General features: G+C 33.9%; 1 protein-coding gene across 2 annotated transcripts in view; it reads left to right on the top strand.

Moving 5' to 3' along the window:
- The window catches only part of map2k6 (mitogen-activated protein kinase kinase 6), a 30,753-nt gene extending 8,225 nt beyond the window's left edge, over nucleotides 1–22,528 (top strand). Inside the window, exons 1-12 of one of the 2 annotated variants that reach the window (XM_073827769.1) lie at nucleotides 5,214–5,246; nucleotides 9,241–9,304; nucleotides 9,515–9,563; nucleotides 10,898–11,011; nucleotides 14,166–14,285; nucleotides 14,579–14,695; nucleotides 14,889–14,940; nucleotides 15,026–15,153; nucleotides 17,271–17,348; nucleotides 18,574–18,713; nucleotides 19,467–19,512; nucleotides 20,754–22,528. In XM_073827769.1, the coding sequence (XP_073683870.1) occupies nucleotides 10,973–11,011; nucleotides 14,166–14,285; nucleotides 14,579–14,695; nucleotides 14,889–14,940; nucleotides 15,026–15,153; nucleotides 17,271–17,348; nucleotides 18,574–18,713; nucleotides 19,467–19,512; nucleotides 20,754–20,831 (798 nt within the window). In that variant the 5' untranslated portion in view covers nucleotides 5,214–5,246; nucleotides 9,241–9,304; nucleotides 9,515–9,563; nucleotides 10,898–10,972 and the 3' untranslated portion in view covers nucleotides 20,832–22,528. Of the gene's footprint in view, nucleotides 1–5,213; nucleotides 5,247–9,240; nucleotides 9,305–9,514; nucleotides 9,564–10,897; nucleotides 11,012–14,165; nucleotides 14,286–14,578; nucleotides 14,696–14,888; nucleotides 14,941–15,025; nucleotides 15,154–17,270; nucleotides 17,349–18,573; nucleotides 18,714–19,466; nucleotides 19,513–20,753 lie in introns of those variants that run through there. The other variant, XM_073827768.1, reaches the window with a different exon arrangement.
- Nucleotides 22,529–24,389: the final 1,861 nt, after the last annotated feature.

Raw genomic sequence — 24,389 nt, 5'->3', positions numbered from 1 at the left:
AAGGAACTCATGAACAACTATCACTTAACAAAAAAACAAACAGCTGTGGATTATTCAGGTAACAACACAGTATTAAGAATCAAGTGTATGTAAACTTTTGAACGGGGTTGTTTTTTTTTATCAATTCAACTATTATTTTCTCTTGTGGAGTATATGTAAACATCTTCTGTGTGAAATATTTTATTCACGTCAGTGCTAAATAAAAAAAAATAACATGCATTTTGTATCCCTCTTATTTTGGATAAAATAATTACCATTTTGCAGATTCTCCAAGGTGTATGCAAACTTTTGACCTCAACTGTATATGCATACAAAAATATACCTGCACGTATTATTAGATTGCACTTAAAGGTAAATTTGTGCTGCTAATGTCACCAGTTGCACTTGCAAAAATAACTGTTTTCAAACTGGTTGGTTTGAGTAATGTTGCCATTTTGGACAGGTCTGCTATCCCAAACTGCATCCATCTGGTTGATGCATATGTACACTTTCGATCGGACAAGTGTGCAGTAGTATACAAAAGTAATGGTGACATGCTTGCTGGTAGAACAAACTGTTTTGTTAAATTGTACCTGCTTGAATTTGACTTTATAACATCTGCAGTTACAGTAATATATCAGTGTGAAGTTATACACTGTGGAAAACATCTCTCAAACAAGCAGTCTGTCAGAACTCACACGGCCAAGCACGCAAAGCTTGTGTGATCTACCTTAAAGCTTTTAGTAAGAAGTGCTCTCAATTTAGCTTGTGCACTTTCTAATCTGGCTCATTCTGTGGTCCTTGCCATTCAAATACATTTTTAGGTAAAAATGCGATTTTGCAAAAACACATTTCTGTTTATTAGTACTATGAAATCACTTTTTGAGGTTTTCAGTACTGCAGTACACATCTAAAAATGTAACAATTATTTTTGTTCTTTTTCATCCCCCCCCCCCCCCCCCAGTTTAGTTGTTTCAGCTCTGTTTTTAAAATTGTTTTTTTTAAAGAGGTGTCATCAAGGCTTCTTTTAATTGGTCAGAATTACAGTAAAGAAATTACAAAAATATGACCGTTAAAAATAAATTTACTTATTTAATATATTTAAAATATAAATGTAAAATATATTAAATCTATTTTAATATTATCTAAAATAACCATTTTAAAATGTCAATTATTCCTGTGATTTCAAAGCTGAATTTTTAGCATCATTACTCCTTCAGAAGTCATTCTAATATTTTGATTTGCTGCTCAAAAATATTTATTATGTTGAAAACAGCTGAGTGGAATTTTTTTTTCAGGTTTCTTAGATGAAAAGAAAGTTCAGAAGAACAGCATTTATCTGAAATAGAAATCTTTTGTAACCTTATAAATGTCTTTATCGTCAAGTTTGATCAATTTTAAGCATCCTTGCTAATTAAAAGTATTAATTTCTAGAGTTTAATGACTAGCTTTTGAATAGTATACTGTATAATTTTTCAAGCTTTTCATTTCAGATAAATGCTTATATTTGGATCTTTCTATTCATCAAAGAATCTTGAAAAAATGTACTCAACTCTTTTAAATATTGATTATAATAATAATAACAATAACAAAAAATTCATAAGGATCATTTGACACTGAAGACTGGAGCAATGATGCTGAAAATTTAGTTTTGATCACAGGAATAAATTACATTTTGAAATATATTCTAATAGAAAGCGGTAATTTTTAATAGTAAAAACATTTCAATATTTCAAATTTATTTAAAATATTTCAATTTTACTGTTTTTGCTGTACTTTGGATCAAATAAATGCAGGCTTTGTGAGCAGAAGAGAATTTTTAAATAAACTCAACAGTTGAACGGCAGTCTGTGTCTAATTTTTTTATATTTATATTTCTTATTTTTTGCAATTTTAACCAAGCACATTAAGCCACTGGCTTTTATCTGTCTCTGAGGATGACATGTCATTCCTGGACTGTCTCTGTCAGTGGAAAGCAGTAGAGGAAGCACGGTGAGAAACAGTGACGACATTCGTTCTAAAGCAGTGTCCCCAGCTGCTGTAACCCAACGGGTCTGCCATCTTTGGAAGTATAGTGTGTCTTACAAACTGCCAGTGTGGTCAGAGGGGCCAAACAGCCGGCAGCCCAAGAGAAGTTATTTTCATCTCTCTCTCTCTCTTTCAAATTCACCGGCCCTCCTCCGGGTCCCTGAAATTCCATTGAAAAACTCTTGGGATTGTTGGAATTCTGTGTGCGAGTGGGCTAGAGGACTAGAACTGGTAGACTTGGGTTTTGTGGATGGTAGACACAGTCCTGGACAGAAGATTACAAATCAAGCTAGGGGGCCTCAGGGGTCAGTAAAGTTAATGTTACGCCGTACTGCGAAACACGACAGCAATTGTACCTGATTCGCATAGCTAGCGGTCACCTGGGGCCAGACGCTAAAGGACCGGCCAGACATTAGTAATGACTGTTCTGTGCCATTCTCTCTGTGTTATGTATGAAGCAATGAATTAGGCATTTGATTAATTCGAACATGCTTTGCGAGCGTGTCTGACATACCTGGACACCGTGTGCTTTTCATTACGTCAGAAGGCTGAGTTCAGCGAAAAATGAGAATTGGTCTGTGTGCTTGCCTTTTCCTTGAACATAATGTTGAGTTAACATTAGTAGTCTTATTCAAATGATATAAACTGTTGGAGAACTAGGTGTGCAAAAATTGTAGACTTGACTTACGTTCTGTACTTGTTGAACAATACCTTTGTTTCCTGCCAATACTGCATGATTATGTAATCTATTGATCTCTTGCCTCTTCTCACTGTCTTTTTCTCTCTATGCAAGCATGATATTATGCACATACAGTTGAAGTCAAAAGTTTACGTACACTTTGCAGAATCTGGAAAATGTTAATTGTTTTATCGAAATAAGAGGGATCATACAAAATGCATGTTGTTTTTTTATATAGTACTGAGCTGAGTAAGATATTTCACATAAAAGACGTTTACATATAGTCCACAAGAGAAAATAATAGTTGAATTTATAAAAATGATCCTGTTCAAAAGTTTACATACACTTGATTCTTAATACTGTGTTTTTACCTGAATGATCCACAGCTGTGTGTTTTTTTTTGTTTAGTGATAGTTCATGAATCCCTTGTTTGTCCTGAACAGTTAAACTGCCTGCTGTTCTTCAGAAAAATCTTTCAGGTCCCACAAATTCTTTGGTTTCTCAGCATTTTTGTTGATTCAAACCCTTTCCAACAATGATTGTATGATTTTGAGATCCATCTTTTCAACAAAGAGGACAACTGAGGGACTCATGCAACTATTACAGAAGGTTCAAATGCTAACTGATGCTCAGGATAAATTTTACTTACTTTGTCTTCTAGGGAACATGTAAGTATCTTTTGTAGCTGCTGAAGGGCAGTACTAAATGGAAAAATTTAGGCAAAATAAGACATGTATACATCTTCATTCTGTTCAAATGTTTTCACCCCCAGCTTTAATGCAGTGTTTTCTGTCTGAAGCGTCAGTGAGCATTTGAACCTTCTGTAATGTTCATATGAGTCCCTCGGTTGTCCTCAATGAAATGATGGATCTTAAAATCATACTGTCATAGTTTGAAAGGGTTCAAATACACAAACATGCTGAAAAACCAAAGAATTTGTGGGACTTTTCTGAAGAACAGCAGGCTGTTTAACTGTTCAGGACAAACAAGGAACTCATGAACAACTATCACTAAACAAAAAAAAATACAGTTGTGGATGTTCAGGTAACAAAAGTATTAAGAATCAAGTGTATGTAAACTTTTGAACAGGGTCAGTTTTTCACTTGTGGACTATATATGGATATATATATATCATATTTTATGTGAAATATCTTATTCAGGTCAGTACTAAATAAAAAAATAACATGCATTTTGTATGATCCCTCTTATTTTAGTAAAATAATTAACAATTTGCAATTTCTTATGACTTTAACTGTACATTTTGTTTTTAAATTTTGTGTTTGCTGCTTTAGGCCAACCTTGGGTTTGGAATAGCTTAAATGTAGTGCATTTTGTTTTGTAAACCAAATCTAAAAAATAGTTTGTTTTCATTAATGAAAATAAAGCTTTTCATTGATTTGAAACTGAAATAACTCTAACATATTTTCTAAGAATTTTTATACATTATATATTTTTGTTGTTTTGATTGTTTTGTCACTTTGGACATAAGCGTTTGCTAAATGATTAAATGTAAATGAAATATGAAATTAATGTTTTCAGCAAGATTGTGTTAAATTGAAAAGAAGTGATAGCAAAAGTTTTTTTTTTTTGCTGCACAAGCAATGACCTAAAATAATGCACAATTCTCAAAACATTGCTATTTGCAATTTAATATTGCTAGCAGATATAGTGTGTTGCCCAGCCCTAGTTTGAACTTTTAAATGGTCTTTCAGGCCTAGTTGTGCACTTTGTACAGTGGTTCTGTTGAATAAGAAACCTTATTTATCTCGGTTATGCAAGCAATAATTGCCAACCACTTCAAGAGCACAATTTATTTACAAACAGAGTTCGTTTACGTGAACGAAATAAATGCAATATGTGTTTATCTGCATGCATGTGTTTAGTTCTAGATGCAGCTGGTAATTTTCATGGTGGCTTCAGCATGGATGAAAGCGCTGCAGAACACGCCGGGACATGTTCCCACAGATAGAGCCGCCTCTGCATCTCCCTTTACGTTTTGTCTGTACATTGACACATAAAACTGCTGTAGGCTGTGGATGTGCCGTTTTCCTCGGCTCAACTTTGTCACATCGCCAACGTTCGCTCATGCTGGCTTATTAATTGCCAAGTCTTGATAAAAACAAATAACTTCCGGTCGCTTTATGACTGTAATTGCAGTAGTCGATACCAACAACGGGAACTTTTCTTGTGATTTTTAAAAGGGCACTTGTTATATTTGGAGCATCTGAACTGGCTGTTTTTAAAGCTTATGCAACAGTTTTCACAAAGTTAGCAAAGTCACACAGAGGTCCAGTAACTGAGATCAGCCTTTTGCCTACATCGCTGATGTGATCAGGCTGAAGTAAGCTATCGGGTTTCGGCCTGTAATGTGTCAGCATGTGTGATTTTTAAGGATTAGGGCTTTCATCGTGGAACATTGCTTGAGTCGGTTGCTAGGGAGTGATTTCCAGTTGGGGCATAGTTATTTTGGCAGTCGTGATCGGCGATGTGCTTTCTGCAGGAGGCGTGCGACCATTTTGTGGTTTTTGTACTCTCGCTTTAAAAGGGATTGGAGTCCTTGGTGAGTTTTTTTTGAGTGTCAGCTTTCTGTTGCTATTGTTGTGCATGTAAAGGCAGGTGGGAGAGGTTCAGAACGACTTTTTTTGCCGGTAACAATAGTGTAACGGACATACAACAGGACTGTGGGTGAAGGTTGACAATGCACAACCCCCTTCTCACGCTGCAGTGGCAAATAGCTGCTCGGATTTTCTGTAGAATTGTGACAATATGGGAAGTGTCTCTGCATTTGTTTCCTGTCTGTGGGCTCATGGTGTGGTCAGGGCTTTTTTGAAGCCACACCTTTTGCAGGGTTTTTTTCTCTGGTAGTCATCTGTGCAGGCATTGAATATTTGTTAAAAGTGATGTGGATTTTTTTTTTTTTTGTGCTGCTTATGTAATTTATCTTATTTCAGATTAATGAGACTAACTATAATTAGACCACTTATGTGTTGATTATCTTTAAAATTTTAAACACTGGCTCTGTTGTGTTTGATCAGCTTTTCTCTGTTTGTTGATCAGCCCTACATACGTTTAGGGCGGGACTATCTGTTTGGCTGACCAATGGCAGATGGGGAAGTGTTCTGGAAATATTATTATTATTATTTTTTGTGTGTGTGTTTGCATATTTTATTTTATTGCCATGTGAGAATAAAAGTGCTCCTTCCGTCTCTGTTTTTAAAACTAGGCTGAAATTAAAATTAAGTAATGAAATATACTTTCTTTTATTTCAACATTTATTCTATTTTCATTTTAATTGTATTTTATTTGTCTTTTTATTTTATTTGCATTTAGAGATTTAAAAGTGCGTTTTCATCTGTTTTTAAATCTTTTTTTATTTTATTTAATTTTTATTTAATTTTTTTTATTAAATTTATTTTTTGATTTTTATTTAATAGGCTTTAGAGGTTAAAAGTGCCTCCTTTATCTTTGTTTTAAAATCTAGGCTGAAGATTTAGATTTTATTTAATTTTATAGCCTTTAGAGATTAAAAGTGCCACCTTCAGCTTTGATTTAAAATCTAGGCTGACGATTTTTATTTTATTTTATTTTATTTCCATTAGAGATTAAGTGTTTCTTCATCTCTTTATTTCCACTAGCCATCTCTGCCTATTATTGCCTATTATTATATTGTGTGTTATATATATACACACACACACAATATAATAATAGGCAGAGAAGGCTAGTGAAAAAAAAAGAGATGAAGAAAAAATTATATATCGTTTTTTTATTTGCCATACAAGATTAAAAGAATAAAATTGACTGTTTTATTTTTAAATTATTTAATTTTATTTAATTTTATGTAATTTAAATGAATTTAGCTGTCATTAAAGATTAAAAGTGCTCCTTCCATCTTTTTTTTTTTAATTTAGGCTAAAGACTTCTTATTTTTAATTTAATTATTTAATTAAATAAATAAAAAATCCATGCAGTATTAAAATAATAAAATTTACTTTTTATTTTATTTTATTGCCATTAGAGATTAAAAGTGGTTCTTTCATCTTTTTAAAATCTAGACTAAAGACTTCTTTTTTTTTAATCTTGTCGTTTGTTTTATTTTAATGATTTATTTGCTTTATTTTAGTCAGTTGTTGTGGTGGTAGTGGCACAGAAATTGTACATTTCTACTTTAAACCTTCTACTGTGTCTTTATTATGTAATCAAACTAGGGCTGGGCCGATAAACGATATCATATCGAATCGCGATCAAATTTATGTTAATAACGATGATAGGCTCTAGACATTTTTTGCTCGATATGGATTAATCTAAGAGCCAATCACACAGCAGAAATATGCGACAACAGCCAATCAGCGTACAGTGTGCGTGTGCACGTCAAAGTACAAAGTTCATTTCCTACCGCACTTTGCAAAGCAAACTTAACACCAGGACAACAAAAAAAAGAGAGAGGAAGCAGCGACGAAAGTGAAACTAACTTCGAGTTATTATCCAAAGATGTTGAAATTGTCGACAAAAAAGGTAGCACGAATTCCGTTATATAAGTGGTTTGGCTACCTGAAAAGTGACTCTTAGCTCAGCTGAGAGTTTGGCGCGATTGTTAAAACTGAAACCGAAAGCAAAAAACGCACGCGCATTCAAAAGCAATTTTAATCCCCCCAATGCACGCAAATTAGGCTACATGACATATCTAGGCTGTTATTAGTATGTAGGCTATGATAGGTTGTGTATGTCTATAGCTCTGTATCATGCTTGAAATATCCGGACCGTCTCTATTTGCACTTTGAATATTAGAGAGTAGCCTACTTAGATTATGGCTGAATTGTCTGCACTTAATACGGTTAAGAAAGAACCGTGTCGTAATTTTTTGTTATTTATACTGTAGATTGTTTCAAAATGCAGTGGTTGCCTCTAATTTAAATAGCTCAACCTATAATAGAGAAAATAAACAATTGTGTTAATAATAATAATAAATAAATAAATAATTGTGTTACAAATTGTTTTTACAATAATTTTATGTTTACATTTTGTACATTTACTCTCATTTACCATACTCTGTCACAACTTTTATTTTTTTAATTTATTTTAGTAAGTTGTTTTAATTTTTAAGGCCAAATCTGTAATCTGTTTTTGTTAATAAACTATACTTTAAATGTAATTTAATGAACCCTTTCATTTTTGTGGCTTTAGTCATTGTTGGGATACTATTTTAAAGCTGGCAACATCAACAGCTTATATCGAAATATATATCGTTATCGTTCAATATGGGGAAAAAATTATCGAGATTACATTTTTGCCATATCGCCCAGCCCTAAATCAAACCATTGTTTGCTTGAACAGCCAGACACCGGATGCTGGGCTTAACCATATTCAATTTGATAAAATGTACATTTTATTTTTTAATTTTAAAAAAATGTAATTCAGTTTTATTACTTTATCAATTCCTTTTGGTGGTAGTAGCACAGAAAGCATGTTTTTACTTTAGTACTTTGAATTCTGTAACAAGGTTGTCACAACAACAACATGTGAAAAAAATATATTTTTTCTCAATACCAATTTTTTAAAACGACAGTAAAAACGAATATGCTGTAAAACTTTATTTAAAAAAGCTAAATATTAATCTAAAAACTATGGCATATACAATGTCTTTTATTTATTGATTCATTTAAAATAAAGTTGAATTAAAATTAACATTGTTTTAAGATTTCAGATATTTTTATGACTTTTTTTTATGAAGTTTGAACCTTTTCAGTCTATGCGCTGACACATGCATGAGCATTTAAAAGCAGATGCCTATGAGTCAGTCAACATTTAAGTACCAGATTGAGAGCTGCTGATGCTACGCAGAGACTAATGGTTTGATTTTTCTTTTTAGCACTAACTGTTTTAGAAGTACAGCATTTGACATCCTTATCCAAATCTCAACTGTTGATACTTATTGCAGTATCTCATTCAGCACACATTATACTACTTGTTTCCATTTAGCAGAGTGGAAGGAGTCAGTCAGGTGGGTGTGTGCTGTTTGTGTGCATGAGGTATGTGGATTGCCCCACTCTGGTGTCACTCACGATGACAGGTCACAACCGTGTCGATAGCGCCTTCGATCTCCTCCAGATAGAGAGAACGTACCTGACCCTGCCGTCTCGCCTCCCTCTTTCACACTTGCACTCTCTCTCCTCGCACTCTCTCGCTCTTGCGCATTTTCTCAGCCAGGATCTGGAGCCGCTTGCGCTGTCTGACCGTAAGTGCTCATCCGATAGGGAATCTCGGAATTCCATGGGGAGCAGAAATAAAGGAAAGGGCTCTATATTCCTCAGGACGCTTTCAGAATGCCTCTTTTGTTTAGACAGGCCTTTTGAGCTTTTTTATCTTGCATAAAGCTTTTGTTGAGTTGTTGAGTTTTGCTCTCTCTCTCTCTCTCTCTCTCTCTCTCTCTCTCTCTCTCTCTCTCTCTCTCTCTCTCTCTCTCTTTCTCTCTTAAAAGGATCTTACTAACAAATGCAAAAGTTCTCAACTGACTCAGGCATAATAATGATGATTTTATCCTTTTCTTCTCTCTGCAGGTAAAAAGAAGCCACCACTCAAGCTTCCAAAAGAGGTGTTTGAGAAACCCCAACCTGCTCCCACGTAAGATTTTATGCATTTTTAACGCACTGATTAAGTTTTAAATTGTTCTTGATGTTACCGAAAGCACATTTATATTCATAAACAGTGCTGAAAACATGTTTCTGTCTGAGTGTGTAAGTAAAGTAGATTTTCTAATTAATTCTGGCTTTAGTTAGTAAGTCATTTACCATGTCAGACAAGGACACTCAATGGGATTTCTCTGTTGCACAGACCCCCGAGAGACCTGGACTCCAAAGCCTGTGTTACTATTGGAGATAAGGTACGTTTCATTATCCTTTCTTTAATTAAGAAAGAGAATCTTGTGTCCTCTATGCTTTTTCACCCTGTTTGTCTCCTGTTAGTTATTAAAAATAAACCTGCATCAATCTGTTCATGGCAATAAAAAAAATCTAGCCTCTCTGGGAAATATTTCATGCTGCAGGGTTTCACTTCACCTGCATGTCTTCCTTATCTGTAATAAAAAGCAATATGAGCGGAACTGTCCTTGGGTCACCTGTATGCAAAGCGTTGTTGTGATTTGCATTCTCGTGCTAAGGTGATAAACATATCTTTTCAAATGTCATATTTTACATTGCTTTTTATGGTGATGTAACTCCTGTGCTGGGCTTGATACAAAATCTTGGCTTTGGTGAGAGACCGGCGGGTTGTAAAGAATGGCCCAGTGCACATTACAGCCCTTTTGAATACGTCTGATTGTAGGCAGCCTGGAATGTACTTTACTGCCTCTCAGGCTGTAAAAATATTTATTTTAAACTCATCAAATAAGTGGAATTTTCCATTGGCAAAGATTAAGGCTTTTTGTCTTGCAACCAAACCCGAAGAGCAAGTAACTTACTAGTTTTTTGATAAACTCAGGTTGGCACGTATAAGCTTTTGTGAAGGTTTCTGAGGAGCCGAGTTTGTTGCCTTCAGGTTTAAGGCGTTTGTTGTGATTGCTAGTGATGGCGAGCTGAAACAGGGATAGGAAAATCTCCAGTTATCTCCAGGAATAGCGTGCTTCCATTCTTTATACCTCATAGGAAACAATCAGCTTGTGTGCCTTTTTTTTTTTTTGATGTCTTTCAGACTGTTTGGAATGCAGGCTTTGTTTTGTTTCCAATTTGTCCATCCTTTTTCTTCAAGTTCATATGTGACCCTGGACCACAAAACCAGTCATAAGGTTAAATTTTACAAAACTGACATATATAAATAATAAATAAGCTTTCTATTGATGTATAGTTTGTTAAAATAGGACAATATTTGGCCGAGATACATCTATTTGAAAATCTGGAATCTAAGGGTGCAAAAAAATCAAAATACTGAGAAAATCACCTTTAAAGTTGTCCAAATTAAGTTCTTAACAATGCATATTACTAATCAAAAAATACATTTTGATAGGTTTACAGTAGGAATTTTACAAAAAATCTTAATGTAACATGATCTTTACTTAATTTCCTAATGATTTTTGACATAAAAGAAAAATCAATAATTTTGACCCATACAATGTATTTTTGGCTATTGCTACAAATATAACCCAGCGACTTGAGACTGGTTTTGTGGTCCAGGGTCACATATAATACCACAATAATTTAATGTGTGTTTTGTTGTGAACAGAACTTTGTGGTGAAGGCAGATGATTTGGAGCAGATTGGAGAGTTGGGGCGAGGGGCATATGGAGTGGTGGACAAGATGAGACATGTCCCAAGTGGCGTAATAATGGCAGTAAAGGTGAGTTCATACAGGCCTCATGTGGGAAATATTGCTGTTAAAAGGGATAGTTCACCCAAAAATGAAAACTGGATGTTTATCTGCTTACCCCCAGGGCATCTAAGATGTAGGTGATTTTGTTTCTTCAGTAGAACACAAACAAAGATTTTTAACTCAAACCGTTGCAGTCTGTCAGTCATATAATGGCAATCAATGGCCACCAAATCTTTGAGAGTGAAAAAAGCATACACAGACAAAACCAAATGAAACCCTGCGGCTCGTGACGATACATTGAGGTGTTAAGACACAAAACGATCGGTCTGTGCAAGAACCTGAACAGTATTTATTTTATTTACCTCTTATTCACCGCAAAGTTCAACTGTATTGAGCACGTTCACAACAGCCGGAGCGTAACGCGTCAACATGCTCTGGCGTAGTAGTCGGAGAAAAGTCAACACTCCCGGATGAGTTCGCACAAGGAAACGTAATCTTTTAGATTTTAATCGGTTGTCAGAATCAGGATAAGCACAAGTAATTACCATTTTGAGTAGCTGCTATGCACTGTGTAAATAATACGTGACGTATACGCTATCTACTATGGCAGATCACGTTGATATGCGTCATGTGTCACGCGCCGGCTGTTGTGAACGCGCTCAAAACAGTTGAACATTTCAGTGAATCAGAGGTAAACAGTAATATAAATACTGTTGAGGATTTTTTGCACAGACCAACTGTTTTGTCAAAGTCAACTTTATTGTCAATTCTGCTATATGTACTGGACATACAGAGAGTTGAAGTTGCGTTATTCTCAGACCCTAGGTGCATACACGTACCATTAAATACAAAAGGTTGGAATTTAAAAATACAAATAAATACAATTATACATATAAAAAAAACAATATACAAGTAAGGGCACATGGCACAGTGCAAACAGTGCAAACCAGACAGAGTAGTGCAAATTAATAAGTGTAATAAAGTGACAGTTATAGCAGACAAGTATGTTGACAAGTATTTGTATGTTAAGACCTGAATGTATCAATTCAATTCAAATCAAGTTTATTTGTATAGCGCTTTTCACAATACAAATAGTTGCAAAGCAGCTGTACAAAAATGTAGGCTACTATAATATATTTAGTAGCTTATTAGTGGTGACTACTGTATGTCAAGTTGATGTACATATGATATAAATATTAAAAATAATAATGGTGTAGTGATTGTGTTGCAATTAAACTTGTAGAAAATTTGTGTAGTGCTGTATGTTGTTTCAAGGCTGGCATCATCGGCGGTTCTCTGAGGGGTTGTCATCATCTCTTCTTGGGTTTTCTGAATCCAGACTTAATCTTGTGTAATTGGGATGGGAATCCCGTGGCAGAAACAGAGAAACAAATAGAGAAATAATTAGTGTAGCTGCTGTTCCAACCAAGCAAAAATTATGTGTTTAGCCCAAGCTGAAGAAATAGTCACAAGCCGCAGGGTTTCATTTGGTTTTGTCTGTGTACGTTTTTTTTGACTCTCAAAGATTTGGTGCCCTTTGACTGCCATTATATGATTGACAGACTGCAATGGTTTGAGTTAAAATCTTCTTTCTTTTTTTTTTTTTCTTTTTTTTTGGAGTTTTACTGAAGAAACAAACATCTTGGATGCCCTGGGGGTAAGCAGATAAACATCAAATTTTCATTATTTGGGTGAACTATCCCTTTAATATCTCAACTTGAAGTTTTTTAACTTTGGACAGGTCAACAGAGGTGGGCAAGATTTAATTGTCCTACTCGTAGCATTTTCCTTATTTTGCTTTAAAGGGCACCTATTATGCAAAATCCACTTTTACATGAATGTTTAGACATAAAAGTGTGTTGGCAGTGTGTGAACACAACCACCCAACAATGATAAAAATCCACCCACTCCTTATTTTTAATCCCTATTAAACCAAATCAGTCTCATTAAGGCTGGGACACACCAAGCTGACTTCAAAGAACTAGCGGCGACAAAAGCCGACGGTGCTGTCGACTCACGCCGGCAACGTCTGGACCAAAAAGATGCACAGCCGACTGCATTCATAAAGCAAACTAATATGTGCATTCTGCGCTTGCATGAGAGGAATTAAAGGATTACTCCACTTCCAAAATAAACATTTCCTGTAATTTACTCACCTCCGTGTCATCCGAAATGTTTGTCTGTCTTTCTTCAGTCGCAAAGAAATTATGTTGTGTTTTTTTTTTTTTTTTTTTTTAGGAAAACGTTTGACTGTTGCACTCGCGTCTCTTGCAGCGTCTCATGCATTAAACGGCATTCTAAAAACGCGGCACTCAAGTTAAAAGAAGATCACTCCCATCTTCTTGCATGTTTTTCCTATTCCACTGCCCTCGTTGCATCCTTGTCAACACAAACACAACACATTCTGTGTGAATGGCGCCTAATGAGCGGTTGAATCGTTCTTTTCTATTAACTGTTATCATTGGCATATTGTCAAAGTGTCTAATTCTAACGTTTGGTATTATTTCTATTTAAAAACCATGATTCTTTGATCTCTAAAAAATAAAATGGTTGCAAAACATTCAATTCAAATTAACTGATAAAATCGGGAAAAAAACCCCGAGCCCTACATTTAAGTTATTAATAAAGTGTCCTTAATTTTTTTTTTTTATTCTAGCGTTGTTCAGGTCAAGCTGAATTAAGTGTCCTTCTGCCAGAAAATGTGCGACCCTAGACCACAAAACCAGTCTTAAGAAGCACTGGAATATTTGTAGCAATAGCCAAAAATACGGTGTATGGGTCAAAATTATTGATTTTTCTTTTATGCTACAAATCAAAAATATTTAGTAAAGATCATGTTCCATGAGGATATTTTGTGAATTTCCTACTGTAGATATATCAAAACCTAATTTTTTATTAGTAATCTGCATTGCTAAGAATTTAATTTTGAATACTTTAAAGGCAATTTTCTCAATATTTTGAATTTTCTGCACCCTCAGATTGCATAATTTCAAATGGTTGTATCTTAGCCAAATATTGTCCTATTTTAACAAACCATGCATCAATAAAAAGCCTATTTTGACACTCATGGCTGGTTTTGTGGTCACATATACTCTGTGTTATTAGCATCTAGAACTGAAGCTCTCATTTTCATGCTTTTACAATATTATTGCTCATTTCCCTGACCCATTTTATTTTACAGCGAATCCGGGCCACAGTAAACACACAGGAGCAGAAACGGCTGCTAATGGATCTGGACATCTCAATGAGAACAGTCGACTGCTTTTATACTGTTACCTTCTATGGAGCCCTGTTCAGAGAGGTACATCCAAACATCTGAGCAGTCATCTCATTTACCTGCTAGCATTTGCAGCTGTTTTAATACCAGAGTTCAGAGTGGTAATTGTACCGGCTAAAGGCTGAGCAAGCCCAGTTATCTAAATCAGGTTCCCTATGTCTCAACTCCACTATTGTACTTTGATCTGAAAGAAAAGTTCCACAGGAAGTCCTACAATGGGAATGTGTTTAGTCATTTCCTGCTGTCTCATTTTTATGTCAGATTGTTGTTATGTCTGAGATCCCAGCTCTAATCTGATTGGCTCATTGTGTTGTCAGGGTGACGTGTGGATCTGCATGGAGCTGATGGACACCTCTCTGGATAAGTTCTATAAGCAGGTGCATGAGAAGGGTATGAACATCCCAGAGGACATCCTGGGCAAAATCACAGTTTCTGTAAGTACCACCTCATTGTCGGTATTGAGCAGAAACTTGACATGAAATGTCTTTTATACTGATTTAATGCTTAATATGTTTCTTTTTTTTATTGCATGCCCACTTCCTAAGCATTTACGATCATTTTAATGCGGTGTAAAGCCGAGCTCCTGCAGATCTGTAATAAGCCTGATATTTTATATTGCCGTTGCAGATTGTGAAAGCATTGGAGCATCTCCACAGCAACCTGTCAGTGATACACAGAGGTGAGCTGCGGCTCAAATACAGTATCATATGTTTGCTTGTTTATGATGCCAGCAACTGATTTTTCTGTTTTCTTTCTTTCTCCAGATGTGAAACCCTCTAATGTCCTGATAAACATGCAGGGTCAGGTGAAAATGTGTGATTTTGGCATCAGCGGGTACCTCGTGGATTCAGTGGCAAAGACAATGGACGCCGGCTGCAAGCCATACATGGCGGTAAGCAAGAAGAAAAAAAAAAAGTTAGATTTAATTATGCAGGTTTTTTTTTTTTTTTTTTTTTTCCCCCCAATGTTCATCTTCATAGTCCGTTAACAACAATATACAGAAGCACATTTAAAGCAGTATTTCTAAATTAATCTGAATATTTAGGGTTTGAATAATAATTCCTATTTTGTGTGTTGTTTTTCTGTGTGTTTTCCCTATGGTTTTTGTGATATTGAAAACGTGGACAGTCATAAAAATAATATTTCCTGTATATCGTGTAATTTTACAGAATTTGCTAAATTTTGGATAAATCAAACGTAGGTCAGTACACTAAATCAACTCTATGGACTAGTGTCTGAATGTTAAGCCAGCGCAAACACATGGTTTTGTTTACTATACACATACTGAAGCGTGCGACACAAGGTGTTTTTAGCCTCTTCCACCTCAATAGATGAGTATATGAACACATAAACAAACTCTAGAAGTGTTCTGAGAGTCACTTCATGAGTATTTTACTGTTTCTTTTGAGAAAAACTATCATTATATATACAAACAGAAACTTAAAGGTCAAAATAAAAATCTTTTTAACTTGAAGAAACTGTGACAGAAATATGTTGCTTAATGTAATGATAGTTGTAAAACTAGTAATTATGATTAAAACATGAATTTAAGGAATATTTACCAAAAAAAAATATTTACCAGAAAAATGTAAATACACGACACAGTATTTCTGAAAGAATAAAAGAAAGAAAGAAAGAAAATAATTTTTTGATTTGAGTATTTAAAATTTCATGAAACTATTTAAATGCAATCCAGAAAATTAATGGAACACTCGTGTTTGGTAAAAAATAAAACTGAATTTGACAAAAAAATAAAACATATTTCATAGGGCCTTAAAATGTAACTTTTTTTTTAACGTTTAATAAATTGCTGCTAAATTGTATAAGGTTGTTGATTTCAATTAATTAGACATGCTTTTTGATTAATTAAATTTTTAAACTAAAAAAAAAAATAATTTAGGAAAAAATAAGATTGATTTTATAGGGCACTAGTTAATATTTTCATTAAGTATTTGTTAAATAATATAGTTAAATTGTCTTTTTTTTTTTTGATGTCTTTTAAATATTATGAACATTTTAGATTTTTTTATAGTGAATACACTTTCCATTGATGTGTGAATAGGTTAGGATAGGACAATATTTGGCCGAGAAATCCCTATTTGAAAATCTGGAATCTGAGGGTACAAAAAAATCTAAATATTTAGAAAATTGCCTTTAAAGTTCTCCAAATGAATTTCTTAGCAATGCATATTACTAATCAAAAAATTAAGTTTGATATATTTACAGTAGGAAATTTACAACATGATCTTTACTTATTATCCTAATGATTTTTGTCATAAAAGATTAGATTATAATTTTTTTTTTTTTTTTTGGTAGTCCAGGGTCACAAATATCTAAACTACATACTGTAGTTACGAATTAGACATGAGCTGTTTACAATTACAGCAATATATTTCCAAATAAATATAAAAATCAGGGTTAGAGTTGCAGGGTTGCATTTTCTTATTTTGCATATGTTGTCAATGTGTGCATTTATAATACAGGCTAATAAAATAGAAAATGTAAGATTTAAGTTTTATATTTAAATATATTAATTTATTTTAGGTATTTGTCAATTTTAAGATGGTTAAAATGTTGGTTTTTAAGCATTTAGGGGCAGTGAAACTGCTGAATTTAGTTTTGCTATTTCAAGTGTTTTGACTATTTTTGACACAAATAATAAAACTGTCTACTGTATTCTGTAATGAGTTAGATATGAGCTGTTTAAAAACACATATTGAGACATTGATAAAGTGTGCATGCTCTGTAGAGTTCTCCACACCTTACACTTTAGCTCACTGAGCCAGTGTTCATGTAGCTCTGTATATAGCTTTGAATGTTCACATCTAAATGAGACTTGTATCTTCTGTCATAAAGAAGAGAATATAGTAAGAGCAATAATAAGAGCAAAAGTGACATATTTTATGGCACTTTCTCAGGCCTGCTTATCTCGCTAGCCTACTTATCAAACCGCACTTCCTCTTTTGCCCACAATCATTTTAATCAGTCATATTTCTCTCTCATTCACAGCCTGAGAGAATCAACCCAGAGACCAATCAGAAAGGCTACAACGTCAAGTCTGATATCTGGAGTTTAGGAATCACAATGGTACGTCTGAGCAACCTTGGGTACTTGGTTACATAGATTATTTGTTTTAAATCTATGACGTTATGCAGTGTTGTTTTTATTAATACAAGATACTTGGTGTGCACTCAAACTGACTTTATGTATAAATATCAGGATTGTCATTTGATTAAAACATTTATTCAGTGTTAATGACTTTAATTTTGTTACAGCTACACTGCTGCTCAAAAGTTAATTTTTTAATGCTTTTTAAAAGAGACTGTTCTGCTCATCAAGGCTACGTTTATTTGATTTAAAAATATAGAAAATTAGTAAAATTGAAAAATGTTAATGCAATTTAAAAAAAGTGGTTTTGTATTTTTTTTATACTTTAAAATATAATTTATTCCTGTGATGCAAAGCTGAATTTTCAGCATCATTACTCCAGGATTCAGTGTCACATGATCGTTCAGAAATCATTCTAATATGCTTTTTTTTTTTTTTTTTTTGCAACCTGTGATACTTTTTTAGGATTTTTTGATAAATAAAACATTAAAAAGAACAACATTTATTTAAAATAGAAACACCTTGTTCAAAGTTTGGGGTCAGTAAATTTTTTCTTTCTCTCTCTCTTTGAAATAAATGAATACTTTTATTCAGCAAGGATGTGTTAAAATTGATAAAAAATGAGAGTAAAGACTTCGTTAGAAAAGATTTCTATTTTGAATGAATGCTGTTTAACTTTTTATTCATCAAAGAAAAAAAGTATCACAGGTTCCAAAAAAAAAAATTTGTTTCCAACACTGATAATAAAACTAATAAATCAGTATATTAGAATGATTTCTGAAGGATCATGACAGTGAAGACTGGAGTATTGGCTGATAAAAATCACAGAAAGTAATTATATTTGAAAGTGCATTCAAAAATTGCAGTACTGCAGTGCATTACTTGTCTTTTCTGTTCAAATAAATAAATAGAACTTTGAGCATTAGAGACTTTTTTTAAAAACATTAAAAATCTTACTGATCCCAAAGAGGATCAGTAAGATTTGAGAGGCAGTGTAAATATGTTAAGACTTTTTAAGAAATTTGATGTAAATATAAAGGCAATATAAAACATTTACATGTATATGAATTTATAAATTATCTATAAAAAGGCTCTTTCTCTGTTATTTACTGATTGTTACCTAAAAAAAAAAAATCAGTGCTTCCTGTGTTGCATGGCACATTATGGTTGTGTTGTGACGTGTGTTTGTTTTTCATCTTGTCAGATCGAGCTGGCCATTCTGCGGTTTCCCTATGACTCATGGGGAACGCCATTTCAGCAGCTCAAGCAGGTGGTCGAAGAGCCGTCGCCTCAGCTGCCTGCAGACCGCTTCTCACCCGAGTTTGTGGACTTCACGTCACAATGGTGGGCGAGCTGTTACACAAAATTGCACACTTATCAGATCAAAGATTTTTAACTTTGACTGGCTGCACCACAAATACAAAAAGTACATTAAACAAGAAGAAGAAAAAAAAGATTGCTGCTGAAAATTCAGCTTTGCATTACAGGAATGCATTCAAATTTTAAAATGTATTGAAATGGAAGTTAAATTTCATAAAATATTTTTACAATATTACTATTTTTCCTCATTTAAAAACATTTTAAAAAATCCTATTGTCACCAAACATTTGAACCATAGAGTAAATCATCATCCTGACATTCTTAAAGGACTAAACTGTCCTGAACCGTAATGCACACTTGTGATTTCATCATACAAGGTCGATATTAATATGCAAATGAAGCCTATAAGTAGACAGGATGTTTTACTTGTGAATCGTGTTTGTGGGATGATCATGACTCCAGATTCAGTAGAATTGCATTGCATTTCTCCGAAACAATGCTGACACCACATAGTTTCGTGAAAGTGAAAACACACACATTTAAATGCAGCTTAGAGCCACACACACACTCTATATGTACCTTGACTCTGCATTGTGTAGTAGGAAAGTGAACAGGATGTAGAAACCCTGATTGCATCCTCTCTTTCACATCGTGAGGGGAAGTACTCGTGGCCACAGTTTGCTGCATTGAGGTTTTTGCGTGTTCCTGCTGCAGTTCTTCTAATTCATATTGCGTTTCTAACATGTATGTGTTTTGCTTTCTCTGGTTGTGTTGCAGCTTAAGGAAGAATTCCAAAGAGCGGCCAACTTACACAGAACTAATGGTGAGTTTGATGCTGAAACAGCTTTCTTTTTTAACAAACACTTCCCTGAATTGTCCTTTAGGTGTCAGACTTGTGCTTTCGATGCAAACTTGTGCCTTCTCTGTATTAATACCATGAAGTAGTCATCTGATGCTGAACAACAATTTGACTTGCTATATTTTATCTAAAACTATTGTGAATTAATATATATATATGTATATGTGTGTTTATATACATGCATACATACAGTTGAGGTCAGAAGTTTACATACACCTTGCAGAATCTGCAAAATGTTAATTATTTTACCAAATTAAGAGGGGTCATACAAATGCATGTTTTTTTTTTAAGTATTGACCTGAATAAGATATTTAGCATAAGACATTTACATATAGTCCACAAGAGAAAATAATAGTTGAATTTATAAAAATGACCCAATTCAAAAGTTTACACACACTTGATTCTTAATACTGTGTTGTTGCCTGAATGATCCACAGCTGTTTTTTTTTTTTTTTCTTGTTGTTTGTTTTGTTTAGTGATAATTGTTCATGAGTCCCTTGTTTGTCCTGAACAGTTAAACTGCCTGCTGTTCTTCAGAATTCTTTCAGGTCTCACAAATTCTTTGGTTTTTCAGCATTTTTGTGTATTTGAACCCTTTCCCACAATGACTGTATGATTTTGAGATCCATCTTTTCACACTGAGGACAACTGCTTGACTCATATGCAACTATTACAGAAGGTTCAAACGCTCACTGATGCTCCAAAAGGAATAGAAATCACAATCCATTAAGAGCCAGAGGATGAAAACTTTTGAATCTGTAGATCAGGGTAAATTTGACTTTTGTCTTCTGGAAAACATGTAACTATCTTCTGTAGCTTCTGAAGGGCAGTACTACAAAAAAAAAAAAAGATATTGAGACAAAATAAGAAAAAGGTACACATCTCCATTCTGTTCAAAAGTTTTCACCCCCAGCTCTTAATGCATCTTGTTTCCTTCTGGAGCATTAGTGAACCTTCTGTAATAGTTGCATATGAGTCTTCTCAGTTGTCCTCAGTGTAAAAAGATGGATCTTAAAATCATAGTCATTGTTGGAAAGGGTTCAAATTCACAAAAGAACAGCAGGCAGTTTAACTATTCAGTAATAATATAATTTATAATATGCATTTTTACATTCATGTCCATTATTTGTGTACAAAAAAAGAAAATTAGCATTGAGCACATGATTTGCCACGATATTGATGTTTAAAATCTTTTCCACACCCAGCAACATCCCTTTTTCACCCTCCATGACTCCAAAGACACCGACGTCGCTAGCTTTGTGAAGAGCATCCTTGGGGACTGAGAGCGTCCCTCTCGGCAAAACTGACGTGTTGCCGCGGGGGGGAGATGGGACTATTTCAGAAAAAGCACCAATAGCAAGACTAACACCTGTAAGACACGCCCACCTCAGCAGCCAACAGTGCACAGGCACTCAGGAGGGTCTGGGAGAAAGAACACCGAAAACTGAGGGTGGGCGGGGCGTTTCTTAGAAACACACGGAGTAGGGCATGGGACGGGAATCTCAGCGCGTGTGTGCACGTATGTGTGGGTGCGTGTGCGAGAGCGAGCGAGTGTGTGCATGTGTGAATTCTTCGCCTGCCTGTATGTGCATACATGTGCATTAAAAAGGTTTTACAGTCCCAAGTCAAACTTCATCTATTGTTCAATCCCAGTCCTCCTCCAGCTTTACCTCTCAATCCAAAAAGCAGTTTTAGCATCAGGTGAGTCTGTTATAGATGTCTGTTGAGTTTCCCCAGTGGCACTTCAATGTAATTCTTAAAGTATTCAAGAAATGTTACCCACCCCCTACAACGTCCGGTTCTTCAAAAAATATAAAAAAAAAAAAAATAAAAAAAGAGAAAAAAAGAGAGAGAGTGGTATAGATATATTTATCTATTATCTAGATATGTATATATACTCAAAAAATATTTCTTGAATTTGTTGAATGAGTACATGAGGACAATATTCTGTGTTGGCTGTAAGGAGTGATGGTTATTAAAGTGGATGAATGGAGCATCTTTCTTTTTTTTCTGAATTTGCAAAGACTGATTGGTGCGTTTGTGTCACTAAAGGCTAATCTCGGATCAGTTTATAAATGCTGTCGTAGTAGTGAGGGTTTAGGCCTGCAGAGCTGGTCCTTGTATCAGACGTTAACGGCCAGAAGTGAAAAGAGCGCTTTTCACATACCCTCCATGAACTGTGTGTGTGAGTAAATGGGTGTAAACGCTTGTGTGCTTTATATGCTATTCGTCTAAACCAAGGTAATTTGGGGCAAAAGGTATCTGTTGGCTACATCTAGACCTCTCTGTTCTGAGCCAATCATAAAATTCTCACTCTTTTCAATTGTAATCCAACTGGAAATTCTATTATAATTATCATTATTATTATTTTATTATTATTATTATACACAGTGCATATGTATTAACAGTAATGAGGTGTTCTGCAGTTTCTGTATGTGTTGTAACTGCTGTTTTTCTCATTGGAAACTTGACAATTTCTTTTTAATTTTAAGGTGGTGTGCAGGTATGAGCGTGTGGTCATTTGCGAGAGCGTGTGTGTGTGTGTACGTGTCTGCATGTGAGCGTTATATAAAAGTCTGAACACACGTAGCTGACACTTCTTTCAAAGCCTCACTGTGACTCGGAAGCCTGATTTTGTGCCTCTCTATAGAAAAAAGAAAAGGAAAAAAAATACCTACTTTAAAAACAAACTACAAAACCCACGCTGCTTTGTCATAAGACATGCTTTGCTTTCCACAGGCTTCAGATAGTGGCGGGGGTCTGTTGCTTTGCTTTCTGGGCTTCTGGTTTTATTCTCGTATCATTTTTGTAAGGTGGAGATGATGATGAATGTGTATGAGTGTGTGTGTGTGGGTTGTGTTTTTTTTTTTTTTTTTTTTTGGTTGTTTTGTCTTGTGACCACTGTATACAGAATGGATAACACTGCTGATTTGCCTGTAATCGTTATATTGTTTGATTCAAACATAAAAGTTCTCTTATATCTTCGCTGTTTCTTTTTGATATGCTACATTAAAATGGTCAGGATTTCATTTTTTTTTTTTTTTTTTTTTTGACCAGTCAGTCTGAAATCAGAAATTACCATTTTCCTTTCACCTTGGTTTAGTTCAGTTAATCTATATAAATACTTTGTAGATTGTAGAATTAAATTGTCAAAACCTAAAAAAAAAAAAAAAAACAATGTTAAGGCTGTGCCTGATCACATTTTCCTACTCCTGTCAGTGTGAATGAAATGTCACTTAAATAGTAAAAAAAAAATAGTATAAATTTGTAAATCTTTTTTTTTTTTTTTTTTTTTTTTTTTTTTGTGTAAAACTGCAAAAAATAGTTATGGACACCTATGATTATGATGATGATGATGATAATAATAAGGGATTGTTAAATTGCAAAAATATAATTTGAAATGTTTGAAATACGTTATTCTTTTGACGCAAAATGTGACCCGGACATGTTTCCTTAAACTTCCAACAACAAAAATGCAAAAAACAAGCATGTTAATGAACTTCTGAAACATTTGAGAACTGACTTTTTTTTTAGTTCTGTCCTCAAGTGTACTCCTTCAAAAAGATGACTGCTGGATGCCACCCAAATTTCTCCACTTCGCCTGCTTCATTCATCCAAATGAATGTTCCCAGCCATCGTATGTTATAACGGTAGATATCAGAGAGTGGACATGACCATGAGATGAAAGTACAAGTAAAAACTTTTGAAAATACCATTTTTCATGGCCGGCGGAGATATTTTTCATCTGCACTATTCTCTTTATGTCTCATTTGTCCTAAATTCTTATACTTTCAAATGCTATTTTATCAGTTTCTTTTCAATTTATGATCATCTTTATTTAACTGAGGAGGGCAATTCTATGAAACAGATACAATTAGAGTCCTTAATATACTCTTTTATTATTATTGTTATTATTATTAATGCATCAACAAAAAAATACATTTCAAGGTTTAGTGACACTAAAAAAATATATATATATAAGAAGCGTCTTATGCTCAAGATGGCCTTTTATTTGATCAAAAATAAAAGTAAAATGGTAATATTGGTAAGTATTATTGCAAATAATAACTTTCTTATATTTTAAAATGTGATTTATTCTTGTGCTGGTATCAGACTTTTCTCTTGAGTGTTAGATTAATATTTTAATATTTTATCATAAATCATTCTAATATGCTGATTTAGTGCCTAATGTACAATCTTATTGTTAAAACAGTTGTGCTGCTTAATATTTTTGTGGAAACCCTGACACTTTATTAAGGATTCTTTGATAAATAAAAAGGTTAAAGAGAACTTGAAATCTTTTGTAATGTATACAGATTTTTTTTTTTTCAGGTTTCCTTGATGCATAGAAAGTTCAGAAGAATAGCATTTATTTGAAATAGAAATCTTTTGTAACATAAATTTAAAACATCCTTGCTAAATAAAAGTATTCATTTATATTAAATTTTCTAAAAAAGAGATTAATACAATTATATTGATTCAAAGTTTAGTGTAACATGTTACAAAAAATGTTTTTATTTCAGATAAATGCTGATCAAAGAATCCTGAAAAAGATGTACTCAAATGTTTTAAATATTGATGATATTAATATAAAAAAATATTTCTTGAACAGCAAATCAGCATATTAGAATGTTTTCTGAAGGATCATGTGACTGGAGTAATAATGCTGAAAATGTAGCTTTGATCACAGGTAGGGCTGGGCGATTTGGCCTAAAATCAAAATCTCGATTAATTGAACATTTTAACCCGATTACGATTAATGAACGATTATTTTATTCATTAATAATAAAATTATATTTAATTATATTTAAATAATATTTATTTTTTTGCCCTCATAGTTC

The sequence above is a fragment of the Garra rufa genome, chromosome 22 (genome assembly GCF_049309525.1).
Source record: "Garra rufa chromosome 22, GarRuf1.0, whole genome shotgun sequence".
NCBI classification, from domain to species: Eukaryota; Metazoa; Chordata; class Actinopteri; order Cypriniformes; family Cyprinidae; genus Garra; species Garra rufa.
This window is presented reverse-complemented; position numbering and strand designations above follow the sequence as displayed.